Below are 14,633 nucleotides of genomic sequence, written 5' to 3' on the forward strand. Positions count from 1 at the left end.
TTTTAGGAAGCTGTAGAAATGTTAAAAATTATACAATATATTGAATGTTTTATTGATGCTCTCTCCTAATTTTAGGTTTAATTTTCTTATTTCTAGAACCCTGATGGAATTATTTTAGAATCAAAGCTTGTCCTTGTAGTGTCAGGAATCTACTATGGAAGTTATTTCCTCCCTGAAATTGTAAGGTACTTTTTCCCTAATGCTCCACACTGAGAGGGATCTCAAATTTATGTATCTTATAAACACATCAACACTGAACTATGTGTTCTTTATGTACATCTATGTGTGTCTGTTTGTATATGTAGTACAGGAACGTGGAAGGTGGTGTCAAAATTTAACACCAACTTAAAGCAAACCTTTGAGGCAGAATTTGAAGTGAAAGAATATGGTGAGTTTGTTTAAAAATAGCCAACAAAAATTTCCCCTTTCGCCTCACTGGACACTTAATGAGTATTATTTTGCAGTGCTTCCCAGTTTTGAGGTTAAACTGACATCCCAGGTCCCCTTTTTCTATGTGGACAGTGATGAGCTCACCATCAACATCAAAGCGACGTATATGAAGGCTTTTGATTTGTGGACACAGTTTAATTTATAAAATCATGTTTGAGTTGTTGTTTCTTGATTGCAAGTTAATGGTTTATTTGTGATTTTAGATATCTATTTGGTAAAAAGGTGGATGGCACAGCCTTTGTGGTGTTTGGAGTTCTAGTTGGTAATACAAAAAACGGCATTCCAAGTTCTCTTCAAAGAGTGGAGGTGAGTAAACATTTATTCTTTTAATAATAAATAATAACAATAATGAATAACTGCCTATTTGACAAGTCTCTGTGTGTTTTATTTTTATCTTTTGTGATTTCAATCAATGCCCAGTTTCCTAAAATAAGACAAAGACTTGCACTAGAAATTGCATGAGAAATATTTAGTGCCCCCCCCCCAAAAAAACCAACAATTTTGACACATTGTATTATTGTCCAGTTGTTATTTGACCCTAACTTTGAAATCCTTAAAAATAATTCCATAAAAGGCTTTTCTCTTTGTGAAATAAGAATAAAAAAAAGGTTCCTACTGAATGACCCATTTTTGTGTTATGCCATGGCAGATCAATGAAGGAGAAGGAACCGTTAAACTGAAAAGGGAACACATTGCACAGACTTTTCCAAACATCAATGATTTGGAAGGAAACTTTATATTTGCTGCGGTCAGTGTGTTGACAGAGAGTGGTAAGAAAAAGACACTATTTAACTTATAAGTCGGGGGCCTAAAATATGAATTAGTTTGTTTGTTTACACATCATTTGAACTTTGTGTTCCCCAAGACGCATTCACTAGTATAGATAAATTAGCCTAATTAGCCTATTATTAGCCTAATTTATGTTTTGTTTTTTGGTTTGTTTGTTTTTTTGGGGGCGGCGTGGGGGGGGGGGGGGGGGGGGGATAAAAACAATATTGTTTGTATTGAATATCCATGAACCATGTATTGCAACTGGCTCTTTAACCAGACTTACGTAGGGCCAAATGGGCCAAAGTGAGTTAAAGTCCTTTGTGGCAGAAGGGTTAGAAGGATGGTAAATTTGAACTCATATTTAAAATCTATGACTGTGTATATTCACAAACAGGTAGTGAGATGGTGGAAGCAGAGCTGAGAGGCATCCAAATTGTCAAATCACCCTACACCATCAACTTCAAGAAAACACCCAAATATTTCAAACCAGGAATGTCGTTTGACGTCACAGTAAGCTGCTAATTTATAATTACTCTTTAAGTCATTGATTTTGAAAAACAACAAATGTCAATATCTTTAAATATATTACTGCTCAATAAAATTGAACATAGCTCAATGACTTGAATTTGATGACAGCAATATGTCTGTCATGGTCCTGAGTCATCTTGACCAAGCGTTCTTAGTTTTCTTGTGTTTTTGTATTTTGTTAGTTCAATATATATTCCTAGGTTCCTAGGTTGTTCAGTTTAGTTTATTGGATTCCCCTTTGTGTTTCTGCCCTCTGTGTTTCCCTATGTGTCTGTGTTTATATTGTGGTGTGAGTTCTTGTGCCATGTTTCCCTTCATGTTTTATTCTGTTATGTTTTCCATGTTTCCCCAGCGCATCATGTCTGCCCTCGTCTGCCTCTCCTTCAGTCCCACATGATGTTTCCTGTTTTATTGTGAAGGTCCCGCATTCGCATGTTCATTCTGTTCAGTCCAGCCTCCGCTGTGTCATTATGGTTATTCGTGTCAGCTGTGTTCCTCGTGTGTTCTCACTTCCTTGTTATCCCTCTGTGTATTTAGGTCAGCATCTACCTCAGTCTTGTGTCACATCCTCCCTCATGCTGTGTGTTCCCTTGTGTCCCTTTCTGTGAAGATTAGTTTAGATTTTCCCAATCTAGTTTAGTTTTGTATCATTTCCTTGAGTCAGCAAATAAAGCTGCATTTTGAGTTCATTCCGTGTGTTGTGAGTCCTGCATTTTGGGTCCAATCTCCTGCCTGCCACACAGCGATTCTTGATAATGTCTCAAAAAAGTTAGGACAGGGACAAAAAAGGCTGGAAGAGTAAGTGGTATTAAAAAGAAACATTTCCTCAGAAGATGGGCAGAGGTTCAAAATTGTGGGACTGTGTCAGAATAATTTTTCAATGTAAAATTCCTCAAATGCAAGTTAAAGCTCTATCATGTAAAGAAGAAGACATTTGAAAATGATCCAGAAACAACCTTGTCTTCTCCAGGCCGAAGCTCAGTTAAACTGGATTGATGCAAAGTGAAAAACATTTGTTTCAAGTTTTTAATTAATCTAAATTAATCTAATCTAATTTTAAGATCTCCAGACTAAAGAGAAGAGTGACCTTTTGCCTTATTATTCATTCAGAAGCATCTGCATTTCTGATGGTATGTGGGTGCATTACTGCTTTTGGAATTTGCAGTTAGCACAACTGGAAAAGCATCATCAGTGTGGGAAGGTCTAGAAAGGTTTTAGAGCAATATGTTCCCCTCCAGGTGATGTCTTTTTCAGTGAAGGCCTTCGATATTTAAGCAAACAAATAGTAAACTATATATTACAACATTATGGCTTTGAGGTAGAAAAGTCCAAGTGCTCAGGTGCCTATCTGCAGTCTAGACTTTGCACCAACTGAAAACATAAATCCTAACATAAATCGGGTGTTAGGAAATGGAATGCACTCCTCCCCCTTCTCTAACTCTGCAGGCCTGACCAGAGGACAAGAGATAGTTGCCACAGTAATGGGAGTGTTGCCTGCAAAAGGGTAATCTCCTTATAGGGAGATGTCCGGGAGATGAAATGTGAGGTGGCCATGGGGTCTAAAGGCTTTCCTCCAACTTCTTGACCAATCACATTAACATTCTGTTTTTACCACATGCAATAAAAGTGTATACTACCTAGGAGTGGCCTGTCTCTGAGCAAGAGAGAACGAGGTCCGTGGTGCCATATTAATTTGAAATTCTAATAACTTTAATAATAAATTGCAAAAAAACAAAACAATCCCCAATTTCACTGTATATTAAGTACTGCGATTTAAGCTATGAGCATGCTTGTTGCCAAATGCAGTGATCTCATTAGTCAGATCTATTTAATTGGATACGAAAAATTAGGGTTGGTTCCAAAAAATAAATGCCACAAATACGTACAGTGAAAATATGCAATCTGTGCACACTGTGAAAAAAAGCTGACATCAAGTGATAATGAGCTGGTCCTGATTTTACTAAACCAAAAAAGAAACCGAGACTGTTCTGTGACACAACAACAATCAAATGTGTAATGAAGGCTTTGAGTTTGTCACCACTAGCTGTGACTAGGCAGATGTGCTTATAGCTCAGGGATAGCTATAAGCACATAGCTATAAGCAGGGATAGCTCAGTAGGTAAAGTGGTCACCCCATGATCGGAAGGTCGGCGGTTCGAATCCACTTAACGGCTACCCTGAGGTACCCCTGAGCAAGGTACCGTCCCTACACACTGCTCCCCGGGCGCCTGCTTAGTGGGCTGCCTACTGCTTCACTGAGTGAATGGGTCAAATGCAGAGAAAAACAAGTAATTTCCTCATTATTATTATTATTATTATTATTATTATTATAACACATCTGAAACATCGGAAACATCAAACTCGAAAAATAAACAATAGTTGCTATTTCTAGATACCTTATCTCATCTAGGATTAGTTTCTCACACCTCACACCTGTTTTGTCTCACCTTGTTTTCTGGTGGGTATTTATTGTATCAGTCTCCCGTTGTCCTGCGTTACATTTTCCCTTATGGCTGTGTCCCTCCTTGTTGTGTGTTTTCCTAGAAGAGTTGGATTATTTGTTTCTGATCTGGATTGTTTTGTATTTTTTTACACCACATTGACATTGTTTTTGAATTTACTCCCTGTCTTGATAGTCATAGAAACTGGTTCCTTCTTCAGCCACAACTGTCCTTGACAGTTTTTATTTACAATTTACAAAATATGGTGGGGGGGGGGGGGGGGGGGGGGGGGTTGGCAATTGGGCTTCAATGAGTTCAATGTGTTAATTTCAATGTTTCATGAGCAAAACAACTTTATAAAATTTAATATACACATAATGTGTATGTGATGTATAATATTTTACTGAACATGTTTAGTTGAGATGAAAATAATTTTTTTCTGTTATTGTTGGGGGTTTTTTTGTTATTTTTTATGCTTTTGTTATATTGTTTTCAGAAACTAATGTGCTTAATATCAAATAAACTATGCTGATCTTTGTTTTTCTTTGTTGTAATGGCAGATTCAAGTTTTGAACCCTGATAACACTCCAGCAAAAGATATTCCTGTTGTGGTGAATCCTGGTGAAGTGAAAGGGCACACTGCAGACAACGGCATGGCAAAGCTAAGCATCAATACAGTGGAAAACAGCGAAAACATCATTATTACTGTATGTTTAATTGTCAATTTGATGTTTTGCAATGTTGTTTATTGCCAAGTTATTGCCAACTATGCACTCATCAGTCTTTTTATTTCACTGTATGTCAGAAAGAACACAGCTTTAAAAATGTTATATAACTTTTCTTACGTGGTTGGAAATAGCCAGTAGTTTGTATGTCAGCTCAACTGTAGGTTAGCTAAAAATAGGCTAAATACTTTTAATCTAGTACAAAATTAGTGTCATTGTATTGTTTGTTTATCATTGTATTATTTTTATATTAGTTGTGTATAATCTATTGTATGCCTTTAATTACAGGCAACGACTGCTGTTGAGAACATTTTACCAGCAAGGCAAAGGTCTGCTACCATGATAGTTACCCCTCACACAAGCAGAAATTACATTCATATTGGTGAGGAATTTCGTAAAATGACATCAGAAGATAAGACAGCAGAAATCGTGCTGATAATCCTCTCTATAGCTCTGAGAGCCAACAAAGTGTCTAGTACTGATTGTAAAAAGTTGTTGTTGCAGGACTGGAAACAGCTGAGGTGAAATTAGGACAAAACCTCAAATTCAGCCTAAACCTTAACAGAAACGAAGAATATGATATCACATATCTGGTAAGAGACCTTTTATACCTGTCTGTATGTGTTTGAAAATATGAATGACTGGGTTGTAATTACTTACAGCAGCTTATGTAACAGGATGGATAAGTAAATTGTATAAATTTGTCTTCAGATCCTGAGCAGAGGTCAGCTGGTAAAACATGACAGATTCCGGGCAGAACGTCAAATTCTGATTTCTCACAATGTTCTAATTACCAAAGAGATGTTGCCATCATTCCGCATCATAGCGTACTACCATGTAAATACTGAAGTGGTATCAGACTCCGTTCAGGTGGATATACAGCACTCCTGCGTAGGAGATGTGAGACACAACACTGACACACAGTTAAGCTATTCATTGTATTATAACAATAACTAAGTTAAAAAAGACACCCAGGCAAAACATCTACTCTTCCTATTTTCTTTTCCTTTAGCTGAAGCTGGAAGAAAAGGAACAAAATAACTATGAGCCTCGCGGGAAGTTTGAACTGAAGGTCACAGGAGATCCAGGAGCCACAGTGGGATTAGTGGCAGTTGACAAAGGCGTCTACGTCATAAACAACAAACACCGCCTCACCCAGAAAAAGGCAATGTCTTTTAACAACTCCAAAAAGCTGACTGTTCATCTGAACATTGCGTTTATCCAAGTGACTTTTCCAGTCTTAGCTGACTCCAGGTTTCCCCAACCTTATAAAGAGCATATTTGCATAATGACTGAAACTAGCACCACTGGCGAACAATGGGTTTTGAGGTCAATTTCTTGATTATTAATAAGCAAATTCTCACAGCCATTGGTCAAAAACCACTGATCAATGGCCATTCAAGTGCCATTCACAGAGAGTTGGGGAATAGCTGCAATCACAGCATTGTAAGATGGTGAAAGATGTACCCTTCTTCAATTCAGAGATGGTCTTTCCCTTTTCATGTAAATAGCCACCTTGAGTCCCTGCTTAATCCAGGATGTGTACATCTTAATCACTGAAAGAGTGGCCACTTTACAGCAGATGTAAATAGAGTGCGTAGCCGAGTAAGTACTTCTGTGTTCACACCTACGGGCCCGTGACCAGTCTTTCAGTGATGAGGATGTACACATCCTGGACAGGGAGGAACACTGGCTTGAACAGGAAATCAAGGAGGCCATAGTACGTGAAAAAGAGAAGGCCATCTCTGAATCGAGGAGGGGGCCTAAGGGTTAATCTTTGTTGTGATTCCAGACATTCTCCAACTCTCTGTGAATGGTACTCATGGTCATTGATCAATGGTCTTTGATCAGTGGTTGTTGATAATGGTCGCAACAATTTGCATATCAAATAATAACACAAACCTGACCTCACAACCCATGGTGCTAGTTTCAGTCATTATACAAATGTACTCTGTATAAGGTTGGGGAAAGCTGCAGTAAGCTGATACTGGAAAAGTCACTTGGATGAGTGACAAAACATTTCTCCTACTGAAAATGCGAGGTCGAGATAAACAGAATCAACTTTTCTGAGTTTTTTATGAAATGTTTTATTGGTTCAAAGTTTAGAGACATGCATTTTTTTATGTTACCGATGTTGTCTATGGAAATGGTAGTCTCATAAAATAAATTCCTAACCCTAACTTATAACGTCTACTTTTACTATCTAAAAGACTCGCATGGTTCATTTGATTTGCTTCCACTCTGCGCAGATTTGGGAAATAATAGCGGCGTATGACACAGGCTGCACACCAGGTGGAGGAAAGGACAGCATGAATGTTTTCTATGATGCTGGACTGTTGTTTGTGGCCAGCACTACTTCTGGAACACCACATAGAACAGGTTACCCTACTTTACTCATCACACTGACTTTGTCAAAGTAGTGTAACAGTGACTAACTGAGAGCCACACAAACTGATTTCATTTTCTCCTACAAATGGTAAATGTCCTTGTATAAAACAAGGAAACCAATAATGGTCCTTTTTAGGTTGCTGCTGGCCATGCTAGTCCACTACCTCTTTATTTTCTCTTGCTTGTAGCTCATACTAAAAAAAATGACTATATAGAAACAGTACAATGAAGGGACATAGTTAGCTTCTGTTGGTGCTCCCTGCCTTGTCAAAATTTGTTCATTTACTACTGTAGAAATATACCTTCTTCTCAAAGCATTAGAAGAAGCATCTCCCAAAAAGTGAAGGCTTACTTTCAAAATCGACTTAGAAAGAATAATTTGATTGCCTTAAAGCGTTAACTATAACCTTTAAGTTCCTACTTCTGTGTTTTAGTGGCTTCTAACATAAACTATTAGGAGAAAATAAAGAATATGATATAATCTCTTATTTTTGGAATTTGGGTGTTTTCAGTCTCTAGCCATGCAGTCTGCCTTATCAAACATTTATGAAAGAACAGGTGCATCTAAAGAGCTCACTGAATTTGCCACTGCTGTAACAAGTCAGTTTGTTAAATTTCTTCCTTAATAGATATCCCATAATCAGCTGCAAGTAGTGTTATATGAAAGTGAAAATAAGCTATTTCGAGCGACTATGTTTTGAATGTGTTTTAAACTGTAACTGATGTCTTAGGATTGCAAAAGGGAGTGCTTTTTTCTGTTTTCAAAACTCAGATTTGAAGTGTCCTGCCACCAGCAGAAGGAAACGATCTACCACTTTGATTGACCTCAGAACCAGCTTGAGTGAGTATCCTAAACTGCCAAAGATAGACATTGCTATTTCTATTCTGTCTTTGACAGAATGAACTGTCTATCCCACTTACTTTACTAGTTTCTTTAAGCTTGCTGCTTTGCTGAAACCACTTCCTAGAAGCATGTTGTTGTGATGAGAACCTTTGTGCTGATTGACCGCATGCAGGAAAGTGTCATGGTGGTTTATATTTGAATGCAAAGTTCACAGACAGTTGGCAGGTAAAAACAAAGTGCACAGTTATTAGAAGAAAAACAAGGAAAAAGTTGCACAGTTTCAGAAAACAGAGGTCATTGTGTTTTGTTCCTGTGACGATTACTACTTTGGCCCCTTAGAAATGTATAAAAAAACTATTTGCGGGGAACCTAGGAGTGATTTTTGACAGTAATCTAATGTTTGATAAACAGATTAATGCTACAATCAGGACCAGTTTCTTTCATCTTCGGCTACTTGCAAAAGTGAAGCCATGTCTCTGTTTTAGAGACTTTGAGAGGGCTATTGCCTTCATTTCATCTCGCCTTGACTTTTGTAATAGTCATTACTCTGGTCAGTGTGTCATCAGTTAGCCTACTGCAGCTGGTCCAAAATGCTGCAGCACGGTTATTAACTGGCACATGTAAGCCAGCCCTGCCTGCCAGTTCACATTGATTTTAAGATTTTATTATTTGTATTTAAGGCGTTGCATGGGTTAGCACCCTCATAGCTTTCTGATCTTTCAAATTGGTACACTCCTGCAAGATCACTGAGGTCTGTGGGTCAAATGCTCCTAGCTGTCACGAGGTCCAGATTAAAGCACACAGAAGATGGGGCCTTTGCTGTAACTGCTCCTAAATTGTGGAACAAACTGCCCCTTCACATCAGGACCCCCCCCCCCAACATTGGACACTTTCAAAGCCTGTCTGAAAACCCAATTTTATTCCTAAGCTTTTATATCAGAATGAGTTTGTATGACTTTTATTTATCTTACTTCCTACTCAAATCTTCTTATTTTCTTAACTTTTGTCATGTCTTCCTATGTTTTTATCTTGGTCAACAGTTGTTTTCTTAAATGTGCTTTATAAATAAATTTGACTTGACTTGACTTGACTAGACTTCATGCATTTGTGGCATCATCTATCTATGAGAGCTATTGTTTCTTGACTTTGCTCTGGTTCACTCCTGCATATCTACATCAAGTATTTGTCTTGTGAAAAAAATTCTTTAAACAAGTTTATACTGGTTTAACTCATTTCCAGTAAGAGTCTCATGATAACTGTGACCAGTGATTATAACAAAAATGAAATATCAGACAGAAAATAAATAATCAGACTATATTCACCCATTTGCACACACTCTACATAAACTTAGCACTGTGCACTCCACCACACTTTTCCATCAAGCAAAGCACATTCAAGCTTTTCACCATTACTCAAAGTCTCCTTTTGTGAACTGGAAAATAAAACCACAGACCACTGTTACAGTCACTTTATTTGTTAAATTGTCATGTTAAAATATTTACAGACATAAATGTCAGCGTCCCTTTGTACATGATCATTCTTAATGAACTTTAAACTCTGTAATCTAAAGGTTTTTCTCTGTGGTTTCCTTTTTTTCAGTATCTAAATATCAGGACAAAGAACAAATTGAGTGCTGTTTAGATGGCATGAAGGATGTTCCTGTTCCATACATTTGTGAGAGGCGACGCGACTATATTGTGGGTGGTCCAGGCTGTGCAGAGGCTTTCCTTCACTGCTGCAAGGAGATGGAAAAAGTGCATGTTGACAGGAAAGTGGAAGCCCTCAAACTGGCTCGCAGTAAGAGATGGGGACTGGGGATGGGAAAACTCTTTTTGGGTAGATCACGTATATTAGTTTATATATTTAGTTGTATGCTAGTTTTTAAAAACTCATTCTCATCATATAAAAAGTATAAGAGTACTTTTTGATCACATCTTTTAGATGAGCTTGATGATGATTACATAGACAGCTATGACATCTCTGTTCGGACGAGCTTCCCCGAAAGCTGGCTTTGGATTAACTTCACACTACCAAATTGCACTCAAAACATCAAAAACTGGTAAGTACAGCCAATAAAAAAGCAATGCACAAAAACTCGTTCCACTTCTCTAAGGAATTTTTTTGCCACTGAAACTGATGGGACTTTTCTATTTCAGCCGTACAACATATGAGAAAAATGATATACGTTTACCTGACTCAATTACAGCCTGGCACTTTACTGGCATTAGTATGTCAAGGACTCATGGTGAGAATTGTTTCTGTGCACAAATTTTTCTTTTTTATATGTACAATTCCTGTTTCGAAATTGTTACACCAACCTTAGCTTTGAAAAAAAAAAATATTGATCTATCAGTTCAACAGAAAGCTGAAACTATATGTAAACATTTTTATACAATATGTACATTTGGCCAAAGAAAGATGAAAAAATTTGGTTTGGTGTCAAGCGTATCACGCACAGCTCACAACTCACAACATAAAACTGAAGAGTTAAAGTATTCAGTTGGCTGAAGTTGTTACAGTTGCTGCCTAAAGTGAAGAAGTACAACTCGTGTTATTTTTTTTAGATTTAGCATAAATTGTATTTTATATTTCCACTCACAAATGTCTCGCGCTTTCTTTTGCTTTTGTTTTATGTTTATTTGTCTTTCATTTGAAGGTATCTGTGTGAATGATGATTTAGAGATCTTAGTACAGAAGAAATTCTTCATTGATCTCAGACTGCCATACTCTGCAGTCCGTGGAGAGCAGCTGGAAATTAAAGCAATTCTCCACAACTATGACGAAAAGCTTATCAGAGTGAGTCTGTGCTATTAAACCCCAATGTGCAGAATTAGTTAGAACTGCTGGAAATACCATGCCAAGAGGACTGATGAAACTGATGTTTAAAAAATATGATTTAGTGTCAAGGGTAACAGGTAGGTTCCTGCAAAATCTCTCCTAATGGAATGAAGATTATTAAAACATGTCAACCAGCATCTTTTAATCTCTACACTTAAAATTTGAATGATGGTGGTGGGCCAACTATATGTTATCATATGGGACTTTCGCAGTCATGGAATTATTCAGTGATCCCATATTCAATGCAAAGTATCTGCATTGTCGTGGCTTTTAAAAAAAATCTACTGTCCATCTTTACCCATTTCAAGGTGCGTGTGGATCTGAAAGAAGAAACCAACTTGTGCAGTGCAGCTCATAAGCGCGGGAAGTATCGTCAGGAGGTCACTGTTGGGAGTGAAACAACACGGGCTGTAGCATTTACCATTATCCCCATGAAGGAAGGACTTTTTCCTATTGAGATTAAAGCAGCTGTTAGAGATGGTGGCAGTGATGGTATCAGGAAGATGCTGCGGGTAGTGGTAAGAAAGATTTGTTGCAGCACTCGATATATCATATGAGAATGGTTTGAACCTCTCATTTCTGTCTCAGACCACTAATTGTCTCCAATACACCTTCTGTTGACACTCAAGGGCAGTTACAACAAATTAAATTAGTATGAGTAACATAACCAAGAAAATATTTAAAAACATTTCAACATGCATTGATGCCTGCTCAAACATCCAGGTAAGGAAAGCCACCCAAATTGATTCTTTTTATCTGGACGTAAATATATACTGTTTATAAGGTTGGGGAAACCTGCAATCAGCTGAGACTGAAGAAATTACTTGGAAGAGTGACGAAACATTTCTCCCACTGAAAACGCAAGATCAAGATGAACAGAATCAATTCTTTGTGATTTTAACAGGCAATTATCTGTATTAGCAATTTACTCAGACAGTGTTTACTCCTTATCTTAAAACTACTGTTTTTTCAGCCTCCAGGTGTACTGACGTATAATACAAAAACTCTACTATTAGACCCTGCTAGGAAAGGAAGAGGTAACTTTACTGTTTAAATAGTTGCAATGTGCGAAATATATATAACTTATATTTAACAAAATATATTTATTCATTATTTATTTGTTTATTTTATATACAATCATTTCAGAATCCACTAACTTCTTATCTGTCTCTTCGATTAGATGGCAAACAAGTGGAAATCATCAAGAGTGCCATTCCTGAAACAGATATGGTTCCAGATACAGCTGCAAGAACACAAATCTTTCTAAGTGGTAAGACCAAGAACCTTATTTTCCCAAAGCTAACACTTCTTCCATAAAGTATACACAAGAAAATCATATGCCAAAAGATTTTGAATAAACAGTGCTAGCTACCCGACAATGACCATTACATCTATGCCACAGCGTGCGCCTATCTGAGTTCGCACTGAAAATATTGAAGCAGTTAAAGATTGGTTTATTAAAAAACACATGCAAGTCCATTGCAAACTAATATTACTCATAATTCAAAAAGTTGTTGTGACTGTAAAAAAAACCAAAAAACCTGAAAGCAGATTTGGAATCATCCTCAAAAACTGGTTTAGAAAAGTGTGTTGTGGTTTCTGATGATTACAAAAAGATTTTTTTTTGTTGACCTTTGTAATCAATAGATTAGCCCCATTTCCAACTCAGTAACTGTGGGTTTTCTTATGTCTATACAGGAAGAGAGCAAATGAGCACACTATTGGAGAACGCCATTAGTGGTAAATCTATGGGGACTCTAATCAAACAGCCCGGTGGCTGCGGAGAACAGAACATGGCTCGCATGACCTTGCCTGTTATTGCAACCATGTATTTGGACAAAACAAATCAGTGGGAGTTTGTGGGCTTTGAAAAGCGTAACGAAGCTCTTCAACACATAACAACAGGTAGCTTAACACACAGAGGCATGCAGACAAGCTCTCCAAAATGGTATCAAATCAGCAAATTTCAGTCAAGTGTTGACTGGTAATTAATGAAATGTTTTGCCTTTGGTTTTGTCCAGGTTATACAACTGAACTTACTTATCGAAAGCAAGATGGCTCTTTTGCAGTCTTCCCCAACGAAGATGGCAGCACCTGGTGAGTCAGCAAAACTCCAAAATGATTGTTAGATAATGGATGTATTGTTTTAGGGAAAAATAAATAATCCAGAGGTGCTCATGTTCTCTCTTCTGTAAGGTTGACTGCCTACGTTGCCAAGGTTTTTGCAATGGCTTATTACCTGATCAGAGTGGATAAAGATGTGATCTGTGATGCCATCAAGTTTCTCATCCTGAACACGCAGCAACCTGATGGCATGTTTAAAGAAGTTGGATATGTGTACAGTCAATCGATGCGTGTGAGTTTCCTAATTTTAATAAAAATAATTTATTAAATTTGGTTGTATACAAAAATGAAATGTTTACCTTTGTATATGTGTATGTGTAGAGCGATCTGTTAGGAACAGATTCAGATGCCTCCATGACAGCCTTCTGCCTGATTGCTATGCAGGAGTCTCGAGAAATTTGCAGGTCCTCTGTTAATGTGAGTATATACCTACATGCACTGTACATCCACTAGATAAAAAGAAATACATAGTGTAGATAAAAAATTTGACTGTTCTATATAATTTACAAATAAATTGGAGAACAGCAGCCCACTGGCATTAGGAAAGTTACATCAAAGACCATATACTATATCTGGATGTTATATTTGCATCTATGTCTCATTGATTTATCTTATCTTCTGCATTTATCTTATATATTTCATTTGGTGTCTGTGCTTCATGTGCAGAGTTTACAAAACAGTATTAATAAAGCAGTGGCCTACCTGGAGAAGCGTCTACCCAGCCTCATTAACCCTTATTCTGTTGCAATGACATCATATGCCCTGGCTAATGAAAACAAACTGAACAAGGAGATCCTCTTCAAGTTCAACAGTTCAGGTGGTTTCACACAGTTGTCCTAAACATAAGATTAAATTAGTGTATTTATGTTTTAGTGATCCAGATATGTTTGAGGACGACTTTCATCCCAAACAAGGTATACCACTTTGATCAAAAAGTTCCAAATTCCGCAGATAAAAATCAAAAACCTTGATTTTAATTAAAAAAAATATCCTTACCAAAGATATTTAGAAGTACACGGGTACTTCTGCACTGCCCTGAACATGGCTCTATTTTAACAGATAGTGACCATATTCACAGTATAAAAACCTGTGAATGTGGGCAAAAAATGCTAATTATGACTGAGCTCATCTGAGGTGTCAACTATGAGATCATCCCTCAGATGAGGGATGAGTATGACTCTTAAATAAGTTTGAGATAGAGCTGATATTTACTCTCTGTTTAAGTTTGAGGTCTGTGTAAAAATTGCAAGTGCAAGCAATCTTTGGTTTACAAAGATTATCAATTTTTATTTTATTTATTCTTATTATATATATATATATATGGCATTATGTAGCGACAGAACAGTTGATTCATACTCATATCAAAGGGAATTCTCAGCTCTCACTTGCCTATTTGTTAAATGAAAATGCCTCGTGGTCAATTCCATCTACTAGTTAAAATCAAACAACTGAAAACAGATGCTCTTGGGAGACAGAAAAATAGATACAGCAGATACAGCTCTCAAAAATGAGAGAAATGTGGAA

At 37.2% G+C, this 14,633-nt stretch overlaps 1 protein-coding gene across 1 annotated transcript in view; it reads left to right on the forward strand.

The window, feature by feature from the left end:
- The window catches only part of LOC113023853 (complement C3-like), a 36,374-nt gene that overhangs the window by 7,134 nt on the left and 14,607 nt on the right, over nt 1–14,633 (forward strand). The window contains exons 5-29 of the mRNA XM_026170265.1: nt 97–185; nt 306–388; nt 465–552; nt 654–756; nt 1,100–1,220; nt 1,616–1,731; nt 4,751–4,897; nt 5,204–5,297; nt 5,420–5,508; nt 5,627–5,815; nt 5,928–6,080; nt 7,165–7,294; nt 8,076–8,144; nt 9,747–9,944; nt 10,089–10,206; nt 10,304–10,392; nt 10,804–10,943; nt 11,294–11,503; nt 11,959–12,022; nt 12,166–12,255; nt 12,684–12,890; nt 13,007–13,082; nt 13,182–13,341; nt 13,431–13,526; nt 13,776–13,926. Coding sequence (XP_026026050.1) covers nt 97–185; nt 306–388; nt 465–552; nt 654–756; nt 1,100–1,220; nt 1,616–1,731; nt 4,751–4,897; nt 5,204–5,297; nt 5,420–5,508; nt 5,627–5,815; nt 5,928–6,080; nt 7,165–7,294; nt 8,076–8,144; nt 9,747–9,944; nt 10,089–10,206; nt 10,304–10,392; nt 10,804–10,943; nt 11,294–11,503; nt 11,959–12,022; nt 12,166–12,255; nt 12,684–12,890; nt 13,007–13,082; nt 13,182–13,341; nt 13,431–13,526; nt 13,776–13,926 — 3,070 coding nt within the window. The remainder of the gene's footprint in view (nt 1–96; nt 186–305; nt 389–464; nt 553–653; nt 757–1,099; nt 1,221–1,615; nt 1,732–4,750; nt 4,898–5,203; nt 5,298–5,419; nt 5,509–5,626; nt 5,816–5,927; nt 6,081–7,164; nt 7,295–8,075; nt 8,145–9,746; nt 9,945–10,088; nt 10,207–10,303; nt 10,393–10,803; nt 10,944–11,293; nt 11,504–11,958; nt 12,023–12,165; nt 12,256–12,683; nt 12,891–13,006; nt 13,083–13,181; nt 13,342–13,430; nt 13,527–13,775; nt 13,927–14,633) is intronic.

The sequence above is a fragment of the Astatotilapia calliptera genome, chromosome 6 (assembly GCF_900246225.1).
Source record: "Astatotilapia calliptera chromosome 6, fAstCal1.2, whole genome shotgun sequence".
Taxonomy (NCBI): Eukaryota; Metazoa; Chordata; class Actinopteri; order Cichliformes; family Cichlidae; genus Astatotilapia; species Astatotilapia calliptera.